Genomic DNA, 14,054 nt, shown 5'->3' with positions numbered 1-14,054 from the left:
TTACAAAATAAAGAGGAATCTAACACAAAACATAATTTACTATCATTTTCATTACTTTGTGTTAGAAGGTTTTTTTGTACTTTGTTTTTGTTTGCATTGGATGTCCATGATACAGTCCCTCAGGACTAACATAAAGGTTATTGTCTTGATCACATGCTAGTTGTTAACTTAGCAACTGATTGTAACAATAAAATCTCTATAGACTTTAACAGAGTTGCTACATATCATTTATTTTATGCTTACCCATACTGTATTTGGCCTTTACACAAGACGTCCTCTTTAAAATCTCATATACCTAATAGAAATGAGAATGTGATGTTAATTAGCATACTTTTAATTTATATACAATAAAAGTTACTTTTGCCATTACATTTTGGAGAAGGGAGAAAGACATTAACGGCTAGATTTGGAGTTTTGTCGGTAACGACCCGAAAAACTAACGCCGGCTTTTTTTCTTGCCGCACCATAAAAATAACTCTGGTATTGAGAGACCACATAAAGGCTGCGTTAGGCTCCAAAAAAGGAGCGTAGAGCATTTTTAACGCAGCTTCAACTCTCGATACCAGAATTGCTTACGGACGCGGCCAGCCTCAAAAACGTGCTCGTGCACGATTCCCCCATAGGAAACAATGGGGCTGTTTGAGCTGAAAAAAAACCAAACACCTGCAAAAAAGCCGCGTTCAGCTCCTAACGCAGCCCCATTGTTTGCTATGCGGTAACCCTTCCTACGTCTGCACTTAACACTCTAACATGTACTCCGAGTCTAAACACCCCTAACCTTACACTTATTAACCCCTAATCTGCCGCCCCCGCTATCGCTGACCCCTGCATATTATTATTAACCCCTAAACCGCCGCTACTTACATTATCCTTATGTACCCCTAATCTGCTGCCCTAACATCGCCGACCCCTATATTATATTTATTAACCCCTAATCTGCCCCCCACAACGTCACCTCCACCTGCCTACACTTATTAACCCCTAATCTGCCGACCGGACCTGAGCGCTACTATAATAAAGTTATTAACCCCTAATCCGCCTCACTAACCCTATCATAAATAGTATTAACCCCTAATCTGCCCTCCCTAACATCGCCGACACCTAACTTCAAACATTAACCCCTAATCTGCCGACTGGAGCTCACCGCTATTCTAATAAATGTATTAACCCCTAAAGCTAAGTCTAACCCTAACACTAACACCCCCCTAAATTAAATATAATTTAAATCTAACGAAATTAATTAACTCTTATTAAATAAATTATTCCTATTTAAAGCTAAATACTTACCTGTAATATAAATCCTAATATAGCTACAATATAAATTATAATTATATTATAGCTATTTTAGGATTTATATTTATTTTACAGGTAACTTTGTATTTATTTTAACCAGGTACAATAGCTATTAAATAGTTAAGAACTATTTAATGGCTAAAATAGTTAAAATAATTACAAATTTACCTGTAAAAGAAATCCTAACCTAAGTTACAATTAAACCTAACACTAGACTATCAATAAATTAATTAAATAAACTACCTACAATTACCTACAATTAACCTAACACTACACTATCAATAAATTAATTAAATACAATTGCTACAAATAAATACAATTAAATAAACTAGCTAAAGTACAAAAAATAAAAAAGAACTAAGTTACAAAAAATAAAAAAATATTTACAAACATAAGAAAAATATTACAACAATTTTAAACTAATTACACCTACTCTAAGCCCCCTAATAAAATAACAAAGCCCCCCAAAATAAAAAAATGCCCTACCCTATTCTAAATTACTAAAGTTCAAAGCTCTTTTACCTTACCAGCCCTGAACAGGGCCCTTTGCGGGGCATGCCCCAAGAAATACAGCTCTTTTGCCTGTAAAAAAAAACATACAATACCCAAGCCCCCCAACATTACAACCCACCACCCACATACCCCTAATCTAACCCAAACCCCCCTTAAATAAACCTAACACTAAGCCCCTGAAGATCATCCTACCTTGTCTTCACCTCACCGGGTATCACACCGATCCGTCCAGAAGAGCTCCTCCGATGTCCTGATCCAAGCCCAAGCGGGGGGCTGAAGAGGTCCATGATCCGGCTGAAGTCTTCATCCAAGCGGGGCAGAAGAGGTCTTCCATCCGATTGAAGTCTTCATCCAAGCGGCATCCATCCGGAGCGAAGCGGGAGCATCCTGAAGACCTCCACCGCGGAACTTCCATCCTGGCCGACGACTGAACGACGAATGACGGTTCCTTTAAATGACGTCATCCAAGATGGCATCCCTCGAATTCCGATTGTATCAGCCAATCGGAATTAAGGTAGGAATATTCTGATTGGCTGATGGAATCAGCCAATCAGAATCAAGTTCAATCCGATTGGCTGATCCAATCAGCCAATCAGATTGAGCTTGCATTCTATTGGCTATTGTATTTATTTGTAGCAATTGTATTTAATTAATTTATTGATAGTGTAGTTTTAGGTTAATTGTAGATAATTGTAGGTAGTTTATTTAATTAATTTATTGATAGTGTAGTGTTAGGTTTAATTGTAACTTAGGTTAGGATTTCTTTTACAGGTAAATTTGTAATTATTTTAACTATTTTAGCTATTAAATAGTTCTTAACTATTTAATAGCTATTATACCTAGTTAAAATAAATACAAAGTTACCTGTAAAATAAATATAAATCCTAAAATAGCTATAATATAATTATAATTTATATTGTAGCTATATTAGGATTTATTTTACAGGTAAGTATTTAGCTTTAAATAGGAATAATTTATTTAATAAGAGTTAATTAATTTCGTTAGATTTAAATTATATTTAACTTAGGGGGGTGTTAGTGTTAGGGTTAGACTTAGCTTTAGGGGTTAATACATTTATTAGAATAGCGGTGAGCTCCGGTCGGCAGATTAGGGGTTAATGTTTGAAGTTAGGTGTCGGCGATGTTAGGGAGGGCAGATTAGGGGTTAATACTATTTATGATAGGGTTAGTGAGGCGGATTAGGGGTTAATAACTTTATTATAGTAGCGCTCAGGTCCGGTCGGCAGATTAGGGGTTAATAAGTGTAGGCAGGTGGAGGCGACGTTGAGGGGGGCAGATTAGGGGTTAATAAATATAATATAGGGGTCGGCGGTGTTAGGGGCAGCAGATTAGGGGTACATAAGGATAACGTAGGTGGCGGCGCTTTGCGGTCTGCAGATTAGGGGTTAATAAGTGTAGGTAGGTGGAGGCGACGTTGTGGGGGGCAGGTTAGGGGTTAATAAATATAATACAGGGGTCGGCGGTATTAGGGGCAGCAGATTAGGGGTACATAAGGATAACGTAGGTGGCGGTCGGCAGATTAGGGGTTAAAAAAAATTATTCGAGTGTCGGCGATGTGGGGGGACCTCGGTTTAGGGGTACATAGGTAGTTTATGGGTGTTAGTGTACTTTAGAGCACAGTAGTTAAGAGCTTTATAAACCAGCCTTAGCCCAGAAAGCTCTTAACTACTGACTTTTTTCCTGCGGCTAGAGTTTTGACGTTAGATGTCTAACGCTCACTTCAGAAACGACTCTAAATACCGGAGTTAGAAAGATCCCATTGAAAAGATAGGATACGCAATTGACGTAAGGGGATTTGCGGTATGGAAAAGTCGCGGCTGAAAAGTGAGCGTTAGACCCTATTTTGAGTGACTCCAAATACCGGCGGTAGCCTAAAACCAGCGTTAGGAGCCTCTAACACTGGTTTTCACGGCTAACGCCAAACTCCAAATCTAGGTCTAAGATAACAAGTATCTGTAAATATCTAAATATAAAATAAAAAATATAAAAGTATGTTAAAAAAAAGTATACTACACAATTATCAGTAGTGACACTATAGCATTAATATGTTTAGTGACATCTATATGTCAGCAGAAATAAAACAGGGTTGATCACTGCTGCAGAAATGTCAAATTGTCCAAATGTAGCCTTTACTTGTATTACTAATCATCCAGTAGTGGACCTAGTTAACAGAGGCCCCAGAGCAAACAAAATGTTTGAGCCCCCCTGAAGGTAACTATGTAATAAACAATAACAATAATATACATACTTCTTAATGATTTTGAGTGTATATGTGTAGTTTTCATAGTAATAAGCACTCACTGGTCTTGAGATGTCTGTGTCAACAAAAAACTTTTATTCCAAGTAACGTTTCAGGACCAAACGCAGTCCCTTCCTCTGACTCAGGGACTGTGTTTGGTCCCGAAAGGTCACATGGAATAAAAGTTTTTTGTTGACACAGACATCTCAAGACCAGTGAGTGCTTATTACCACGAACTCTACATTTTTTATAGCACCCTGGCAGTTATCTATCGATAGTGGGAGTGCATAAACACCATTTGCTTTGTGTATATAAGTTTCATCCAAGGAAACAGGAAAAATCCTATGAAGTCAGCTATTAACCTTTATTAAGAAAGGGTTATGACAAAGAGATTGGAACAGCGCTAATCTCTTTGTCATAACCCTTTCTGTATATTTTTCACAGCCATTAGGGAGAGCTGTATTTTGGAATAGCTTGATTCATCTATAGGATTGCGCTGTGGTAACACTCTGAGTATATTAATTAACCTTTATTAACCCTTTAAAGAGATCCTGAAATATTGATAACCAAATTGCTTTAGATACACTATTTGGACCCCATGGTAGCGATATATCCAGCATTCAGAAAATGCGAGCACATTTTAAAGAGTTGTAATAGGAATATTAATGTTTTTTAAACATCCATCAGTGCTAAACTAGCTAAAGGCAGATATAGATGCATCTGATAGGGTTGGCACTATGTATTGAACCTGAGGGCATTTTGGTAGTCACCAGTATGTGGGTTTCATTAGTTGTAACTCTATGATTAATGGTTGTGAATTTATTTATCACAATACAGGACATCAGACGTTAGATTATACCCGCTTGCAGTAGAACATGAACTTGAGAGCCTCAGCCTGTTTTTCTGCCTCTGATTGCAGCGGCCAATATCGGGGCCACTCTACTATCCCCTGCTGTTGCACCATGCTCTTGTTTTCCATCAGCTAAGTTAAGAGAACCAAAGCCCTGCCCCTGACAGAATTAAGGCTGAAAGCTCCATTGGTTATGCTGCACACACAATCCCTGAGCTGGCTCAAGTTAGGAATGCAGCAGCCATAGTGGTATGGTCGGTAGAAATCACGCGGCAGTAGTTCCGCCCGGTAAACATCACTGGAGCCCCCATTTCAACTGCTCCATTTCTGGCTGGTTTAAATCAGCAGTAGCTGAGCCAGCAGTCAAACATCCACACCAGAATATATGCACTTGCACAACCTTGAATGCAGGTTTTTCTGTATGGCCCCAGTTCAACTTAAATCTTCAAAACTCTGCCACCATATGTGTACATGCAAATCCATACATTTTGTTACACTCAGAGCACTGTTTTGAAGGGAAGGGTAAACAGAGGGGCTAGTTATGATGCATGTGGACCGTAGGAACCAGTAGACACCCAGTAACAAAGTCAATACTGATAGCCCCCCTTGATAGAGACCTTGGAGATCCATGTAATTATGCCACTGGGTAGAGATAGAGCTATGTTTGGGTATCAGACTAGCACTAGTGATAGAGATAGGGCTGGGGTTAGGTTTAGGGCTAGAGTTAGGGCTATAATTAGGTTTAAGGTTGATGTTGCAGATAGATAGGGTTAGGGTTAGGGATAGCTCTCTGAAAAAAGGCAAAGGTTAGATTTAATGTTAGCTCTATAGCTAGAGTTAGGGCTAGAGCTAGGTTTAGTTCTACTGCTAGGGCTAGAGTTAAGCACAGGGTTAGGCTTAAGTTTGGTGCTACTGATAGAGGGGATTTGTTTAAAGTTTAGGGAAGATCTAGGGTTAGAGCTAGAATTAGGTTTAGTGGTATAGATAGAAAGGGCTAGGGATAGATTTAGGGCTAGCTAGTGCTAGGGTTAGTTAAATAGCACTTGAATTAAGTTTAGGACTAGCGTTATGTCCCTTGATAGAGGGCTAGCTTTAGGTTTAGGGATAGAGATTGGGATCAACATATGACTAGGATTAGGTTTAGGACTAACACTAGATATATATAGGGATAAGGTAAAGGATATTCTTTTGTTTGAACTACGGATAGAGATAGGGCTAGAGATAAGACTAGGAGTAGGGTTGGGGCTAGTGCTAGGACATAGGTAATGTTAGGGTTAGGGTTGGTACTAGTGCTAGGACATAATTAAGGTTAGGGTTAGGTTAAGCCCTAGAGATAGGGTTAGGATTGGGCTAGTGATAGGTTCTAGGGTTAAGGAAAGTGCTAGGTTTAGCATCAGAGATAAGGTTATCGCTAGAGATAGAGATAGAGATAGGTTTAGGTTTGGGGCTAGTGCTAGGACATAGGTATGGTTATGGTTAGGATTGGGCTAGTGATTGGCAAGGGTTAAAGGGACATTAAACACTAAATAAATGCTAGATAGAATGATGCATTCAAAGGAAAGATTAATCTGAGAATAACATGTAGATGTATTTTTTAAAGTTGCATTAGCTGTTTAAATAGTGACAAAATAAGTGTAAGTTTTAATGTCTATAAAACAATGGGAGCTGCCATACTTTCTCTGCTGTTGCCAATTAGAGACAGTTATAAATATGTCACTAGAATGTGCAGCCAATGGCTGAGCAGAATAAAACATTGTTCTGCACTCCATTTCTAACAGGAACTGAAAAGTTCACAATTTCAGAATGGAATTACAGGGAAAGGGGACAAATTAAATAACAAAAGTATATTGCAGATTTTTTTTTTATATATATATACGATTTATCATTTTATATTACTATCTCAAAGTTTTTAATGTCCCTTCAAAGAAAATGCTAGGTTTAGCACCAGAAATAAGGTTAGGGCTAGAGATAGAGCTCTATGGCTAGGATTAGTTTAGTGCTATGCTGGGCTAGACAAGCATCTAGGGTTATGTTAAGCGCTAGAAATATGGCTAGGGGAAGGTTTATCACTAGAAATAGTTTTACAGTTATGGTAGGTGCTAGCCCTTAGATTAGATATAGCGCTACGTTTAGGGCAAGACATAGGGTTAGTGTTAGGGTACAGGTAGGGCTAAGTAAGTTCAGCATTAGAGTTGGGTTAGGTTTAGGCTAGAGCTAGGATTAGAGATGGGGATAGGGTTAAGTTTCTGGTTTAAAGAGAGAGCTTTAACCTGTAGGGAAGGTGGGAAATGGTAACCGAACCTAAACCTCCAAGAACAAACCTAAGTGTATAATGGAGGAAGTGCCTAATGCCTATAATAAAGTTTACAAAAAATGAGAGAAAAGAACAGAAGTATTTATGGGCACACTTAAAAGGTGGTTTACCAGATACACATTGGATGGAGTACGGTGTAAAAATGTTATAACAAATAAAACATAACATTTAATACTAATAAATTAAAATAAAGATGTGGACCATGCCACCATTAAGCTAATATAAGTTTTTAAACGATTAGATTTAAAAACAAGGTAAGATGAGCACTGCTACCTCTCCTAAGGGATCAGGTAAAAACCTGAAACACTAAACACTTAAAGTAGGGTAAGTACTCCTATAGTACACTGATCTGATGCGAATATAACAATATCTCTTGTCCCAACGGCTATACAAGTAATAGGGTATTAGAAAAACCTTTACCACTTACATACAATATTGCAACAGTAAGCCTTGGGATCGCATCTGCTTTATCTAAGGCAGAACACGTCAGGCATTCGCACTGCTTTTCTCCCTAATAGTTTATAAGTAGTTTGGTTAGAAATTGTTGGCCTTAATTAGCATTTATTTACATCTTAACCTGGTCTTTATTATAAATAATAGTTAATCCCCTTAGGGCAGAGCTTTCCAAACTTTTTATGTTGATGACACACTTTTTAGACCTACATCATTTCACGACACAGTAATTCAGTTGTACTAGCAAACAGGAAGTCAAACGAACTTGTTTTAAGAGATACCGACACATACATAAATTATTTAATAACAAATTGTATTTACAAGTAACAGTATGTATGTGCAAGAATTAAAAAATAAGTTTAATAACACTATTAGCTACTTAATATTTTAATGGGATGTATGAGGTTGATGGGATGAACACAGTTTCTGAATATTTGGTGGAATATTGGATAAAGACACTCGCATTTCATCATCAAGCAGCTGTCCCACTCACTGACTACATGTGCAGTCACGAGCCGATTGAGAAGACTACACGTGCAGTCAGGAGCCGATTGAGAAGACTACACGTGCAGTCAGGAGCCAATGTGCTATCAAAGCCGCCAAAGGGAATAGTTTCAGTTCCCACTGAGCTGCGCCAATAAGTTAAGATGATCTGTGACCCACTAGGTATGCGTAGCAGGCAGGCGGAAAGTCGGAAAGAAAAAAAATAAAATACAAACAACCCCCCCAACAGTAAAACCCACCACCTACACAAACAGTCCCCCAAATAAAATACTATCTAAAAAAACGAGCTCAATCCTATTGGCTGATTGCATCAGCCAATAGGATTGAACTTCAATCCTATTGGTTGATTGCATCTGCCAATAGGATTTTGTCTACCTTAATTCCAATTGGAATCTAATGGATGCCATCTTGGATGATGTCACTTAAAGGAACCTTCATTCATCGGGTAGTCGTCGGATGAAGAGGATGCTCCGCGTCGGATGTCTTGAAAATGGACCCGCTCCGCATCGGATGGATGAAGATAGAAGATGCCGTCTGGATGAAGACTTCTGCCCGTCTGGAGGACCACTTCACCGGCTTTGATGAAGACTTCTCCCGGATTTGTTGAGGATGGATGTCGGATCTTCAGAACTGTAAGTTGATCTTCAGGGGGTTAGTGTTAGGTTTTTTTAAGGGTGTATTGGGTGGTTTTTATTTTTAGGTTAGGGTATGGGCCTGCAAAAGAGTTAACTGCCCTTTTAAGGGCAATGCCCATCCAAATGCCCTTTTCAGGGCAATGGGGAGCTTAGGTTTTTTAGATAGTATTTTATTTGGGGGGTTGTATGTGTGGGTGGTGGGTTGTTTGCATTTTTTTTACAGGTAAAAGAGCTGATTACTTTGGGGCAATGCCCTGCAAAAGGCCCTTTTAAGGGCTATTGGTAGTTTAGTTTAGGCTAGGTTTTTTTTATTTTGATAGGGCTATTAGATTAGGTGTAATTAGTTTAAATATCTGTAATTTGTTATTAGTTTCTGCAATTTAGTGTTTGTTTTTGTAGCTAATTTAATTTAATTTATTTAATTGTATTTAATTTAGTAAATTTATTTAATTATAGTGTAGTGTTAGGTGTTATTGTAACTTAGGTTAGGTTTTATTTTACAGGTACTTTTGTATTTATTTTAGCTAGGTAGTTATTAAATAGTTAATAACTATTTAGTAACTATTCTACCTAGTTAAAATAAATACAAACTTGCCTGTAAAATAAAAATAAACCCTAAGCTAGCTACAATGTAACTATTAGTTATATTGTAGCCAGGGATAGGCACAGACAAAAGCTGTGGCAGACATTTTCCAAAGTACAGACCTAAGTGAAGGACACCAAGGTACATTTGAAATTAAAAACATTATTTTATAGTGCTTGGTGTTATTATACTGATGCAGATACCACTGGTTCTATAACCAGCCCTCCTCGGGCTATACCCATGTGCCAGTGTCACTATTGTGTCATTATATAGCGCTGGGTGTTATTATACTGATGCAGATACCACTGACCCTATAACCAGCCCTCCTGTGGCTATACCCATGTGCCAGTGTCACTATTGTGTCATTATATAGCGCTGGGTGTTATTATACTGATGCAGATACCACTGACCCTATAACCAACCCTTGTCTGGATATACGCATGTGCCAGTGTCACTACTGTGTCTTTGTATAGAGCTGGGTGTTATTATACAGATGCAGATACACATCCAGTATTTCACTTAGGCTTTAATTATTTCATAACTTATAACCCAATAATCGCTAGCAGTCTATTGACAAACCACTAACTTTATTTACACTACATATTTTTTTTTATTCCTATTATTCAATCAAAACATATACTAAGGTTGTGGCGGACACTGCAAGGGCTAGTCACGGACACCAGTGTCCGTGTACGGACACCTTGCCTATCCCTGATTGTAGCTAGCTTAGGGTTTATTTTATAGGTAAGTATTTAGTTTTAAATAGGAATAATGTAGTTAATGATAGTAATTTTATTTAGATTTATTTAAATTATATTTAAGTTAGGGGGTGTTAGGGTTAGGGTTAGACTAGGTTTAGGGGTTAATACATTTAGTATAGTGGCGGCGACGTTGGGGGAGGCAGATTATGGGTTAATAAATGTAGGTAGGTGGCAGTGATGTTAGGGACGGCAGATTAGGGGTTAATAATTTTTAACTTATTTTTGCGAGATGGGAGTGTTTGGCGGTTTAGGGGTTAATATGTTTATTATAGTGGTGACGACGTTGGATCGGCAGATTAGGGGTTAATAAGTGTAGGTAGGTGGAGGCGACATTGGGGGTGGCAGATTAGGGGTTAATAAATATAATGTAGGTGGCGGCGATGTTGGGGGCAGCAGATTAGGGGTTCATAAGTGAGTTTTACGCTGCTTTTTTGCAGGTGTTAGACTTTTTCTCAGCTGGCACTCCCCGTTGATTCCTATGGGGAAATTGTGCACGAGCACGTACGACCAGCTCACCGCTGACTTAAGCAGCGCTGGTATTGGAGTGCGGTAAGGAGCAACATTTTGCTCAACGCTTACTTCTTGTCTTTTAACGACGGGTTTGTAAAAACCTGTAATACCTGTAAAACCTGTAATACCAGCGCTGCAGGTAAGTGAGCGGTGAGAGAAAACTGCTCGTTAGCACCGCATAGCCTCTAACGCAAAACTCGTAATCTAGCCGAATATTTGGAGTTATTTGAGCAAATCAGTTACAGTAACACATACAGAACTTTAGTGATGCTAAGGATTACTATAGAGCTAGACACTTGTAGTTGTGTATTAGTACTAGTAATAATATTATTTACATAATGTTCATGTATTTAGAGTTCTTCTTATATAATTTTTCATATTTGCTAATTTAGTGACTGGACAGTGTTTTCTCTCCAAGGCTTCCAAATCCAGAGGGACATTCCAGACAAAATTACTTTTTTGTTTCCTAAAAATGTTTCATGAGTCAGCATTTTAAACAATATGTCTGCTGTGAGTTGTGTTGGGAAGGATAACTCAATTTATTTTATACAAACTCTTGCTGATGCTTCATATTCACATGTCCAGTAAAAGCTTTCACTGAATACAGTGATTGCTTTTAGCATTAGCAGTGCAAGTGCATTATATATATGCTTCAATTTAAAATTTAAATGCACTGATTTGCATTTAATTTTGTCTGTAATGTCCCTTTATGAAGACCACATTTAGGGGCCGATTTATCAAGCTTCGTAAAGACCGCAGCTGCATAACTTGTCTGCCTGCTCTGAGGCAGCAGACAGAAATCATCCCGATCGAATATGATCAGATTGATTGACACCCCTGCTAGCAGCCGATTCGCCGCAAATCTGCATGGGGCGGCATTGCACCAGCAGTTCACAAGAATGATAAATGCCTACAGCGTATGCTTTTGGCATTTATTGATGTTCAGCGGACATGATACTCTACATTGTATCATGCCCGCTCGCACATTAATAAATATACCTCATAGACTTGGACAGCAAAAAAGTTAATAGTCACTATATGCCAGATTTATCATTGAATCCAGCTGCAGACTTGCATGAGCGAACTTTGCCACCTGTTATGTGGCATATATCAATCCCCCAGACTTTTTGGACCAATGAGATTGACTGCCCCTGCTCGTGCTCAATTGGCTGTGCGGTAGCAGGGGGCAATGTTCCACACTAGCCTTGGGGGTCCCTGATGCCCCTGTTTCCGCACGAGCCTTCAGGCACCGATCCTATACAATCGGGTTGATTGACACCCCCTGCTAGCGCTTGATTGCAGAACTGCTTATGCAATGATAAATGCCGACAGCGCATGCTGTCGGCATTCAGCAATGTCTGTCGGACATGATACACTACAGCATATCATGTCGAACAGACATTGATAAATCGACCCCTTGGTGTGCAATGATAAATGCATGGAGGCGATACTAGGTGGACAGGGGTGAAGAGCCTGACAAACATGCTCCATCTACTGTTAACTGTGCTCCACCCACAGTCAATAATGCTCCTCCTATTGTTCAGTATGCTCCACCCACTGTCAACTATGCTCCTCCTACTATCAACCTCTGTATGTGCAAGGTTGTGGGAAAAGGTAAAAACAAATCTGCACAAGAATTAGAAAAATAAATATGCACATTTTTGTACAAATATAAACATGCTCTTGTGACACTAGTGTGTAGCTTAAAGCATCTGGTTGCATCTCTCTGTTATATAAAACAATTATCTATACGTTGGTGAGAGAAGTATGTGACCTGTTTCAACATACAACATTAAGATATTCACTATGCAAACTTACTATTCGACTGCGCGTTGCATTGTCAAAGAATGTATCCTTGTCTTTAATGTTGTACCTAAAAAATATAGAGAAAAAATTATGAATTAATTTCCATATGGGTTTCAAGTTTCTTACATTTCTTTTTTAGGAAAACAAATATAGTTCTATTAATTACTTATATTTTTCAACTTTGACAAATAAGAAACTTTTTTTATTATATTGAATTAGAAAATTAACTTATATAGTTAGATTGTTTAACGCAGCATGGACCACGTACAATTCAATAGGACCCTAATTAGATTAGGTTTTATTAAATTATCTGCTTATAAGTTATTTTTTGCCAGTTTATCATATTTTTTATCAAATATGCTTTATTTATTAAAGGGACAGTCTACACCAGAATTTTTATTGTTTAAAAAAATACATAATCCCTTTATTACCCATATTTTACCTCTGTGATTACCTTGTATCTAAGCCTCTGCAGACTCCCCCCTTATCTCAGTGCTTTTGACAGACATGCAGTTTAGCCAATCAGTGCAGACTCCTAAATAACTACACGGGAGTGAGCATAATGTTATCTATATGACACACATGAACTAGTACTGTCTAACTGTGAAAAACTTTCAAAATGCTCTGAGCTAAGAGGCGATTTTCCACAGTCTAGAAATCAGTTTGAGCCTACCTAGGTTTAGCTTTTGAAAAATACCACCAAGGGAACAAAGCAAATTTAATGATAAAAGTCAATTGGAAAGTTGTTTAAATTTTCATGCCCTATCTGAATCATGAAAGTTTAATTTTGACTACACTGTCCCTTTAAGCGTTTTCGCTGGAGTGTAAACTTTGCTAGACCCAATCTTTTTGCGCACACCGTTAGTTGAAAGGAAAACAATTTGCACACAAATGAAACCAGACATACCCTAACTTCACAATATCACAACCACGTTATGTATTCTCATCATAGTAGTCAAAGGAGAGCACCGAAGAAAAAAAAACCTGACAGGAGTTATTCATATAGATATCTATTTTACATTAACATTATGAGATATTAAAAATATATATTTAAAATTAAATAGTAACATTTTTTTATGTGAAGAACATTGAAATGTAAAATATGCGTAACGTGCTTCAGGTTAGCTCACATGAAGAATTGCTAACCTCAATGCGCGTTAATTGTAAATAATCGATATAACATATATATATGTGTGTGTATATATTTTACAATATTGTTAATAGTTTTTAATAATTATTATTAATATTTTTTCATATTTTATATTCAATATTTCAATAATGCACATTGGAGGTTAGCAATCCCATGTTAGACCTAAATAACAAAACATGAAGCACGTTAAGCATATTTTAAATTCCAATGTTCTCTTCACAAATATTTTTTATTATAAAAAATAAATATTTTATATATTTTATACATATATATATATATATATATATATATATATATATATATATATATATATATATATATATATATAAAAGAAGGTTAATGTAAAATAGAAATTCCAATAGGAATAGATATACATGCATAGGTATATACAGCTTTATATAGGAATATGTATTTACAACAAAA

General features: G+C 37.5%; 1 protein-coding gene across 1 annotated transcript in view; it reads right to left on the bottom strand.

The window, feature by feature from the left end:
- ANO2 (anoctamin 2) overlaps positions 1–14,054 on the bottom strand; it is an 850,080-nt gene that overhangs the window by 688,467 nt on the left and 147,559 nt on the right. The window contains exons 6-7 of the mRNA XM_053718733.1: positions 12,494–12,548; positions 244–295 (exon numbers count right to left, since the gene is read on the bottom strand). Coding sequence (XP_053574708.1) covers positions 244–295; positions 12,494–12,548 — 107 coding nt within the window. The remainder of the gene's footprint in view (positions 1–243; positions 296–12,493; positions 12,549–14,054) is intronic.

This window comes from Bombina bombina, chromosome 6 (assembly GCF_027579735.1).
Source record: "Bombina bombina isolate aBomBom1 chromosome 6, aBomBom1.pri, whole genome shotgun sequence".
In the NCBI taxonomy this organism is placed as follows: Eukaryota; Metazoa; Chordata; class Amphibia; order Anura; family Bombinatoridae; genus Bombina; species Bombina bombina.
Note: the sequence above shows the minus strand (reverse complement) of the source record. Positions and strands in the feature narration are given on the sequence as shown.